General features: G+C 40.3%; 1 protein-coding gene across 1 annotated transcript; it reads left to right on the top strand.

The window, feature by feature from the left end:
* Positions 1–192: 192 nt before the first annotated feature.
* On the top strand, positions 193–11,342 carry denr (density-regulated protein). The gene is made up of 8 exons (XM_048989081.1): positions 193–349; positions 1,531–1,646; positions 2,252–2,271; positions 3,162–3,246; positions 9,589–9,669; positions 9,915–10,031; positions 10,338–10,477; positions 11,042–11,342. The coding sequence occupies exons 2-8, from the start codon at positions 1,541–1,543 to the stop codon at positions 11,084–11,086; spliced, it is 594 nt and encodes a 197-aa protein (XP_048845038.1). The 5' UTR covers positions 193–349; positions 1,531–1,540; the 3' UTR covers positions 11,087–11,342.
* The last annotated feature ends 36 nt before the right edge of the window (positions 11,343–11,378 follow it).

Here is an 11,378-nt window from a genome sequence, read left to right as displayed (position 1 = left end):
ATGCGCCTTTTGTAAATTAAACAATTAATATTCATTAATATTTTACTATGCATTTTGACTTATGTTTTAAATAATATTGGTTAAATGTTCAGCAAAATGCAATGTGTTTTACCTTAAATAAAGACAGTTAAAATGGGTATTGGTGTTTTATTTACTTCAGGCGTTATAATGGACGCCTACTGATGTCGACCCAAACGTCTCTTTCAAGGAAACAGGACCCGAGCAACACTAGCCGGGGGAGGAGTGGTGCGAGTTATGCTCGTTGATGCTTAGACCACAGTTCTTCCTTGATACAATAATGCTTACTTTTTTATTTAGCAGAACGTAATATAAAGGCTGTTTTAAAAGGGTAGGTATTTTTTCCAAAATCAATTCTCGTTGTTATTAGTTTATTGGAAAGAATGTTAGTCGCCGGATGGACTCCCATTGGTACATTAGCGAGCTAAGACACCTGACGTTGTAATAAAGCAAGAAAGTTTATTCTCAGTTTAATACTGTCATCTAGTTAAATATAAAGGCGTTTAGTTTACAGGAGCACTAGGCACTAATTCTGAGTTTATATTAGTTGTTTTTTGCCAGTCATTGTTAAGGTAGGGTCGTCGCTGACTACTGTCACTTAGAAGGGTGACGAGGTGCGTTGTCACGAATGTGGTCATTTTTTTGCTAAATACTTGTAGTTAATGTTGTTTTAAAAATATCCACTATTTATTCAGTCGGATTTCTAATTAACCAGCCGGACGTGTCAGGAGATCTGCATATCCAATGTCACGTTTTACAAATGAATGTGGCTCCGTCTGGAGACGGCCCTACTGGATTTTGCCCTCGATAGATCAGCAGGCCCTTCATATGGGGGGAAACTTATCAGGACACTTATTAAAATTAACAAAGGTTTTTTCGCATACTAGTGAAATGGGTTCATTTAAAATAATGTATTATTTCTAACTGAATAGATCCTCAGTGCAGATTTTTTTGTAGTCATTTAAAATATGGTTAATGTAAATGCATTTGCAGAATAGTTGAAGAGAATGCAAATAATTATAAAGAATTTTTTTACAGATGTGACAGCAGCAAAATGAGCTGCATGTATTCCTGGCACTGCACAGAAATTAAGCAATTAGAGAGTTATTTAAAGGTTATGTTGTCTGCTCACCATGATTTTAGCGGTGTGGTGCATGATTTTTACATGTCATCTCAGCCTAGCCAGTTGTCAAAAACACGCTAAACCATATGCAATTATAGATATTTCAAATACGCCCTACTCAAATTCATAGTTAATTCATGTTTTGCCCTCTAGTCCTTCGAAATATTAGTTTGTGAAAGCTTTGCAACGGTCTTGTTGTTCTCCGTCCCGTCCACTAGATGGGGCTATGTATCAGATTACGAATAAATCCAAAGGAACCCGGGGGACTTCTCGCAACAGTTGCACCATCTGCACAGAAAGTTATTTTGTTAAAAGGGGGGGAGGGCTCATTGTGGATAATAATATTATTTTTCTAAACTTAAATGTGGTAATGTATCTCTCTTGCTCAGACTTTACATCATGGCTACTACTGAAAATACAGAATCGGGCTCCCCAGAGAACAAGGCAGAACGCAGAACTGGCAACTCAGACACCATGTACCCCTTGAAAGTGCTCTATTGCGGAGGTATGTGTTCAGGTGCCTTAATAGGGTTGTGGGAGCAGTGAAGGGGATTATTGTGGAGCTGCCCCCCAGTGGCTTTGAAGCCTGATTTCTAGTGTCCAGTTACTATAGCAACATTATGTGTCTAATTATTGGCAAGATTAACAGTTACACTGCTTAATCTGTAGTGCAGTAAATGTATTTATCTTAGATAATAGAGCATGAGCCTTTGTTTGAACGTGTCCTCAGTAAGCAGTAAATACTTGTAGCCACCAAATAATCCTGGTAGCGCCATTAAAATGCTATTATAACGGAAATATAGACTGAAAGAGGATGTGGGGTTGTTGATGGCTTTGACCAAAAGGGGTTTTTATTTTGTTTTAAATGACAGTGACCTGCTAGATGAAGATGCACTAAGTGATAGAATATGTGAGTCTTGTGGTAGTCCCAAACAGAAAGGTGAACGTGTCTGGTAACATGCCTCAAAACCATGGTTCAGTGGTTAGTACTGTCACCTTGGAATTAGAAACAGTGGAAGATTCTTACCTGGATGGTTTTTCAACAGATGTTAGCAAAATATCTTGAATTTTTTAAAATTTCCAATAACGTTTTTCCTTTTTTTCTTTTAGTGTGTTCCTTGCCAACAGAGGTATGTGCAATTCCTTGCTTTTTGTGGTAGTCATAAGTCTTTTTAGTACAATGCCCCAACAAATACACAAGCACCAAAAAGACAAATTAGTTAAAGAACAGAGGTTCTCCGATGTATGAATGCAAAAGACAAAGGGGTCTGGTCTTCCTGTGTCTCAAATTGCAAAAACCCATGGAATCTATCAGTCTTCCAGCTCTGGAAACAAGGAGAATTCATCCTGCTAACATAAAGTAATGCATCATTTTAAGAGCCTGATGGCCAAGCAGGTGCATCCATCTCAGTTAAAACTGTCAGTTGCTACAAGGTAAAAAAAAATTCCCTCCAGCTCAACCCTGATCCTCAACTTCCACAGGCCATGCACATTTGTCGGACAGTTGCTGGGTTGTTAAAAGGTTGTGGAAAATAGTGATAGAAAGACTTGTCTGCACCATGGGATCCATTTCTGCTTTGTTGTGTTCGCCGTCTTTGGTGAGAAGGCCTGCAGAACACAAATTGGCTAGAGTGTGGTTGCCCTGTGTGAGTAGCTCGATTGATTTCCCGCTCAGCGCTCCACAGTGACTCCTGCAGGTCTTGCGTGTGGAATCGAACAAATGGCTCACTCAGTGAGGCCTGCAGGCATTGGAGAGTGAAGACTTGGGTGGTCGACAATGTGGGCGATAAGCTAAACACGCCTGAGTTGCCACGCATTGAGTGGGAGTCCTGTGAATGAATGTTTTTGTTGAACGTAGTTTAATGTCTTGAAGATGGAGTTCGGATTTTGTCCACTGTGTTTTCCGTGTGTCAAGTGTTGGTCGATTTCTAGTAACAATTTGTTTTTAGATAGCAGACAACCTTTTTCTTTGGAATTTGCATATATGACAAGTTGCTCCTGCTTCCTCCTCCTCTTCCAGTACTGTGAGTATATGCCCGAACCGGCCAAGTGCAGGCAGTGGTTGGAGAAGAACTTTCCAGATGAATTTGCCAAGATGGTTGTAGGTAAGTCCAGCCTGCATGACTGTCATCGTCAAGTGACATATCTCGCGTCCCGTCTGTTGTCAAGATTGTCTATGTTGTGCTTGCGATGGTCAGTAGTTATATGCTGTAGGCTAACTTAAGGCCTTTAGTGTTGGGCGATATGACAAAAATTTATTGTGACCAATTGCAATTGTATCCATTGTCAGCTTGTCAAAGTTTTTGCAAGAATCACAATACAGCCCTACATTTACATTTGCTTTTAATTAGCAGACATTTTATTTAAAACATCATGGCTGACATCATGGTGAATTCTGACATTTTGTTCAAAATACAATTTTACCACGGACATGGTCTATAAATATCATCCTTTATTGGCTTTTTCATCATTTGAAATGTCTTACTGTGGACACAGATGAATCTTGCTTGGATACTTTTGTCTGTGTACAGATAAGCTAACTTTCTCTGGGCACAACCAGTCTTTTTATCCAGCTGAGCCCAGTTTCGCGAAAATGGTCACTCTTAGCAAAGTCTCTAAACCAGGGTTGCCCACACTTTTTCAGCTTGCGAGCTACTTATAAATGACCAAGTGAAAATGCAAAACATATATTTATTTACTTTTTGGAGGGAAGTTAATGTTGTAGTTTTTATGAACAGTCCGAAAATGCCGCTCCACATTTCCCTTCTTCGGAATAGCAGTAGACTGACAGATGAAACTAACGCACTTCGAATATGACATTGTGAGAATAAAACTCCTCCTTCCTTTCCATATGGAAGTGGCCGGTTTTTGGCTTCTTACTTGGTCCAGCTCCCCCATTCATTTTTATACCCTCTTAAGTTTAGTAGAAATACATTGGAAGCGACGCCTGCGTGCTACATGATTGGCCAGTACATGCTTTACGTAATAGTGCGGCACTGCTGACACCGGCGATATTAGATGAAACGATATCGGAATTCAGTCTGTAATTGATATAGTTTTAACGGGACTAGCAGTGAAACAACTAGCCAACTTATTAGCGGAATAGCTTTGTATTGTAAATGTAAACCATGCCGCAGGTTCAATAAATAAAATATTGTAGCTCTCGAGTGGTGAAGAGATCATCAGGTGTACAATAAAGTTCAGTTATTAGCAGACTTTTATTGCGGGATTCTTGAAAGGACAGCGTTAACTTGTGGCCGAGTGGATAAAGTACTTTCCCTTACAGTATGTTTAGCTTATCACTTAGTGCGTTGCAGTTACAAATCTTCTGGTGTGTGTGTGTGTGTGTGTTTAAAAAAAAAAAAAAATTCTGCACTTCTCAACGGAGTTTTCAGACAGATGGTATTCATAGCTTGGGTCCTTATTGAGCTAGCATCGGAAATTCATCACAGAGTCTCAAGCACTTATGTAAGTCGCTCTGGCTAAGGGTGTCTGCCAAATCCTGTAAATGTAATGTAAATGTAAAATCATTTACATAGTTTTACAGAATGCGTCGACACTAAAATTCCATGTCGACACATTTTTATAATCTACATCGTTGATTACATCGAATAATTGTCCCAGCCCTAATATAAGCAGCGAAGGTGGATTGAAATGTAGTTACAGGTTGTTAAAAACAGCAGGTTGGTGATAGTTGGGAAGGGTTTATATGGGTTGTGTATAGTGTATTAAGGGTATAGTGGTGGCATGTCCTGATTAAGGAGGGCTGCAGCTATCATTTATTTTAGTAATCGAGTATTCTATCGTTTATTCCATTGATTAATTGAGTAATAGTTTAAGAAATGCTTCTGTCTTATTAAAGAGCAATAGTAACTATTCAAAAAAGCAAAAATAGACGGGTCTTTTAAAATGAACAACTCATGGGTTTCCTTTTTAGGAACATTTTTAATGATTGAACTCCATACAACGACTAACAAAAGAATTGAACCCCTTTAGTGTATTTATGTGCATATTTTTTTTTTTTAAGAAAACACTTTCTTAAATGCAAAAATAAATAAAATGTCAAATAAAATTACTGGAAAAAACAATATTCATATATCTTTAAGGCATAAATTAAAATGGCCTTTACACTCTGTATTTTTGTATGTTCATGTGTGTGTAAGTGAATGTGAGTGAGAGTGTGTATGTTTAAGTGTGCAATGAAGAAATATGTTGTATTATTCAAATTAATTTAAATATGCAAAATAATATTACTAAAGCCTTGAAATAGATCTAGCTGAGTACACCCCATGCTCCCCTTTAGACTGACCCCTGCATGCTAGCTGCCGGTATCACTGTGATAAAGTGTGACGTACGGCTGCTGTCAGCCTCCTGAAAGTTGCCAATTTTAAATATTGTCAAACTAAGCTAACAGTTTATCTGCATACAAACAGCTTCTATTTTAACTTGCACAGCTTTACTGTAGCTTTGCTGCTGTGGAAGACAAACGGCGGTGGATGGGAGCAGCTGAAAACATCGATTTTCTTCACCTTTCAGCTTGTTGAACAGCTAGTTTGGTTAAGGACTCTCGCCAGCTCTTTACCAGTGAAGGTTTAGTAGCGATTATAAGCACTGCTGTTGTTTTCCTTCACTTCACCTGAGTTCACCATCTCTGTGACGGAACCGTCTCTTTGCTCTTAGTGTACAGACAGGCGCCAGCTCCATGTTGATTACCTACGACAGCATCATTTTCACTGCTGTTGTGTTATAAGTGTTTTTGTTGAGGAAAAATACGGGCTGCTTGGGCTGAATCTCGTTACACTTTTTTATTTACGCATATTCCCATAAATTTGTTTCTATCGCAGGTCTATTTTTAGCCGCAAATGTGAGTGAAACGCTCTCACTTACTATTACTGGTTCCGCTCAGTGGACTGGATGCATAGACTGGGTGCTTTCTGTTGAGATGTTGAATCATTAACATTATGCTATTGTGGTAAGCTAATTCGGTTTTACAATGAACACACTGCACAGTATTTTCGCTTTTCTTTAGTTTGAAATGGTCCCAAGCTCTAGACATTTTTCTTATTTTTCTTATTGTCTTCCTCCATTGCGGCATCAAATGAAACCTACTTCACGTAATGCAGCGTAAGCACACTGCGACAGTAATAATCATCCGAGTGAAACACGCTGATCACTAAGCAGTACATAGTCGTGCGGATTACAAGAAGCGTCAAAGCAAAGGATTTGCATCGAGGATTTTTTGTAATCGAGTTATTTGAGTTACTTGATGAATCGCTGCAGCCCTATTAAGGAGTCTTCCGGCGTGAGGATAGAAGCTCCTCCTGAGTCTCTCTATTCTTGCCGTAATACTAAATACTAAAGCACCTTCCTGATTTCAGCAGCTCAAACAGACAGTTACTGTGATGAGACGAGTCTCTGATGGTCTCGGTTCCTCTGCTCCAGCATCTCCTGGTATAAATGTCCTGCAGAGATGGTAGAGAAGATGTGGTGCCGCACTCTGTGTCTGTAGTCCCTTAATGTCCTGTATACAGCTGTTTCCGTACCAGGATGTGATGTTCTGGCTCAGGAAATTTTCCACAGCGCTGGAGTAAAAAGTCCTAAGAATCACTGAAAAAACCTGAAACTTCTTCAGCTCTCTTAGGTGGTAAAGACGCTGCCTTGCCTTGCTGAACTGGGCTTGGATGTGTTCACTCTCTCCACTGCAGTCCCCTTGATGTATAGGGGGAGTAGGAATGCTCTTTACTCCTCCTGAAGTCCACCACGATGGTCTTGCTGCCGTTAGGTTGGAGGCAGATCTTCTGCCACCACGATGTCAGGTTATCCACCTCCTCCTTGGAGATGAGACCCAGCACTACTGTGTCGTCAGAGATCTTGATGAGTAATTAATGTGTAATATAAGAGAAATGGCCTCACACCTCTGCGGCCCGGGTTCGAGTCTCCACCTGGGTCACATGTGTGCGGGGTTTGCATGTTCTCCCCATGTCGTCGTGGGGTTTCCTCCGGGTACTCTGGTTTCCCCCCACAGTCCAAAAACATGCTGAGGCTAATTGGACTTGTTAAAATGCCCGTAGGTGTGCATGTGTGAGTGACCCAGTAGGATAAGTGGTTTGGAAGATGGATGGATAAGAGAAATGAGGTGTGGCGAACCGGTGTAATGAGGGCTAATATATTTCCCAATTGAACTTTGATTAGCTTTACATACTGAAGAAATATGAATGACAATTTCAGTGAAATTTTACCTGTATTGATCAGTTTTAATTTAGCTGTGCTTCTGAATAGCACAATCAGAATGAATATGAAAATTGGAAAATGTCAGATTAATAACAATGTTAGATTAAGAAATTGCTCTGAACATGCATTGAATTGGTCATTTTAGTGGTTTAAATACTTACTATGTGTTCAGGCTGTATAATTTGGTACCCTAACAGAATTGCCTGTTACTTTTTATCTAGTAGAACATTGTGTCAAATCTGTCAAAAAGATGATATCATGGTTTAACCTTTGTTGAGCAGACTTCCTCAAAGAAGAAAAAATATTTTATCAAGCAGCTTGGGAACTCCTACATGTGCGAAAGTCTGTCCGCGTGTGGGTGGGTGGGTGTGAGTGAGACAGAGGTTAAAGTTGCCCGGAAGTGGGGACGTTTTCTACAAATTCTGCGAATGCCTATTTCCACCACCTGTGTGTCTGCATTCACTCCTCTGCCTGTCTTATCACTCTGTCTTGTGGAATAATCCATTGCAGTTACACCTTCTCAAAGCTTCCTGTTAATCCGAATTAATCTAGGTCTAATAATAACTCCAGTAATTGTGAAGTGCTTGAGCAATAAGGCTCAATACTCTAGCTTTACTGGAAAATCCATATTGTTTTTAAAAAGTGTTGAAGAATTTGGGATCTAACAATAACTGGTGACAATGTTCTGGCAAAATGTTCATGCTTATGCACTGGAAGCCCATATGAATGGAGGAGTGTGCTGGTCTTTTAGTGTATAGGATGATTATGAGATCGACTTCCCATATACAGGCCCGGTTACACCTTAGTGGTCTTCAGCTCTACGTAGTTCATTTGGATGTTTTACTAAGGGTATGGTTCTGATACTGACCTCAGATGAAAATATGGATTTTATGTTTATACTTTTAATGGCTTTAAATACAAACCTATACCCGTCTCTAAGTATCGGTATCAGTTTCGGCCTCTAAAAAAGAAATATCAGTCGGTCAGACTGATATCATGACCATCTTTGTCTTTGAATGTGATTTGTCAAGCAGCTATGTCACTGGTCTAAGTAATACTCAATAATATAAAAAAAATGAAGAACTTAAATAAAAAAGTATAAGTATAATGGCAATTCACCAAGGTGCAAAATCCGCGGCCCTTAAAAGGGAATGGGAGACTGCACTCTGGGGCATAACGTGCTACAAACCAAACACTCGTGACTAATTGCAGAACCAAGTGTGACCTTGTATACCATGTCTCTCTCAGATTGTTCCTTTGCCTAGTAAAGCTGGGTTGGTCTCGCTCTAAAAGAACTTGCGCAGCGCATTTCAGACCATACATCTTAGATTGTTAAAATAGGGCTTAAAGTCTGTTTTTGTAAATGTACAAGCAAGACCTTTTGACCGTGCTTGTTTAGCCGTGTAACGGTACACAAGTCACCGTTTGTACCTCGGTTTTGACAGCGAGGGTGAAAGAAATAAAACAAATCGCTACTTTTCTCTTTATTGACAGAGGTTTACTGAACAAAGTATGACTGTCTGTTTTAAATAAGTCTCTCAATACTGCTACAACTGAGTGTGCTACCCACTAATTAAAAAAAATAAATTTACTTAAGTAAATCGAGAAATATTCTCTCAAGTAAATAAAATAAATATCCATTAAGGTGCACATTTAGAGAATTAACTGTACTTGACCTGTACTGTGTACCTGAACTGCATAACACAAATATTGTCTCCAAAAATGCAAAACATAAAATAAATATCCATTGTGGTGCAGCATTTTGAAAAATACCTGTGCTGTACTTGTATTGACATTAGCAACTTCCAGCTTCACATTAGGACGACCGTACGTTACGATGTATGTGTACTGGCGCGGCTTCATCTGCCCCTTTCCGAAAGTTGGTTTCGCATTTGCTGCATTTCTTTGGCACATATGCGTACGGAACCGAAAGACCCGTACCGAAAATGGTACCGAATGACGGCATTTTTTTCTCAATAGTATCTAAGCAATTTGGTCAATACCATTGAAGTTTGATACATGGCCCAAACACTTGTATCCAGTCCCATTTGCATCACTCATTTTATCTAAGGGGACAAAAAAAAAAAACAATTCCTTTGCTGGCTGTGATGGGGTCTTAACTATCATAGAATGTCCAAGTGTCCAGTGAGACTGGCAGAGACATGTGGTTTATGGATGTGTGTCATTGCACTGACTGCCATTGGTGGGCTTTGCAGGGAGTACACCGAAGCAGGATGCCGCGGATGGAGAGGCACCCTCTCCCGGGGAGGAGGAGGAAAAGAAGAAGCAGAAGAGAGGCATGAGTTTCAATGTTATCTTTTAGTTTGCATCATTCTTTAGTTGGAAATTCTGTTAGGGTGTGTGTGTTACACATGTATATTTGTATAATTAATTCCCACCAGTACTGATTGGAGGATGGAGATAGTGGACTGAATTCCTTTTTTGTAAACTTTGTAAACTCCAGGTAGCTTACAGAGCATCGAATTTGAGCTTTGCCATGTCTGACCTGGACAGCTCTTATGTTTTCCCATTGTTTACCCAGGTGGGAGGGGTCAGATCAAACAGAAGAAGAAGACTGTTCCCCAGAAAGCAACAATAGCCAAAATTCCCCGAGCCAAGAAGAAATATGTGACTCGCGTGTGTGGCCTCAACACATTTGGTACGTCCCCTATTTCGCTCCTGTTAGTTTCAAAGCGGAAGGGGGTGGATTGAACATCTCCCACAATTACAAAACATGATGGTACTGCGTTGCTACCCACAATGCTTGCTCCAATTTGGTCCATGTTATAAATCCTGTGTGGTTCAAGGTTTTAAATAAGTACCAGCTTCGAGAATATACCCAGAATTTCATTTATGGCCATCACGTGAAGTGACACACACAGACACCATACGGCACATTGAACCCGGGAGAGCTCTGTAGGGCACATCCTTCATTTATTTTAATGCCTTGTGTTCCTGCCTTTAGGCATCGACCTAAAAGAAGCGCAGCGGTTCTTCGCTCAGAAATTTTCCTGCGGTGCTTCAGTAACAGCAGAGGATGAAATCATCATTCAGGGAGACTTTACGGACGAGATCATCGACGTCATTCAGGACAAGTGGCCTGAGGTAATGGGTCGAGGACAAGATCCATTGCCTGTTAGCATGTGTGCAGTGAGCTGCGTCTTCATACAGGAAGCACTCATGTCGTTTACTGCTGCTGTGTTTCAGTCATCCAGTGCCATTTCCTTCTGAGCCCTGACGATACAGGGCGATGGCACCAGCTTAAACACTGTTGCAGCTGCACAACTGCAGGCGTGCTGGGTCATTGGGTAGCACTGGTGTATTGCACCACCTGGCTGGGGATTCAAATCCCACCCGTGCTCTGTGCATGGAGTGTCCAAGCATCCCTGTATCCCTGTCGCATAGCCCATGCCACCTCGGATAGACTCCAGGGCCTCTGCATACTGAGTGAATAATGAGTAGTTATAAAATGAATGAATGGTTATTTCTGTTTGTTCTTAAGTATTTGATTTTTGGTAATGCATTTTAGAAGAAAATAACAGATGATTTCAGTGTCTTCACTGAAAAGACTTCAGCTTTTTTTTTTTACAGTATCAGTTTCATTTAATTTTTAATGGGCGACCCAAAGACAGTATTTTCCTGCCCTGATGCATCTGGTTCCTGTTGCAGGTGGATGATGACAGCATTGAGGACCTTGGAGAGGTGAAGAAGTGAAAATCCAGTGTGCACTTTTACTAAATCGCGACATGACCGAATGACAAGGCCAAATATATCCACATACAACTGGCATTTTATATCTCTTTTATTTACTGTTTAGAAACAGTGGACTTGGCCCCTTTTTTCATGGTATTTTCCGGTTCTGTACAGCTGCTTTTGTCTTGGTTGCCAAAGGTCTCATTTGATTGTGAATTCTTCCAGTTCTGCTGCACTAAGGCAATCTTTAGGTTAATAAATAATCAGTTTGGTCTCATCCGCTTGGTTTCTCTGTGTTCATTTAAACATTTAA

Source organism: Brienomyrus brachyistius, chromosome 2, assembly GCF_023856365.1.
Source record: "Brienomyrus brachyistius isolate T26 chromosome 2, BBRACH_0.4, whole genome shotgun sequence".
Taxonomy (NCBI): domain Eukaryota; kingdom Metazoa; phylum Chordata; class Actinopteri; order Osteoglossiformes; family Mormyridae; genus Brienomyrus; species Brienomyrus brachyistius.
The sequence above is the reverse complement of the archived record's forward strand: the minus strand, read 5'-3'. Positions and strand labels throughout refer to the sequence as shown.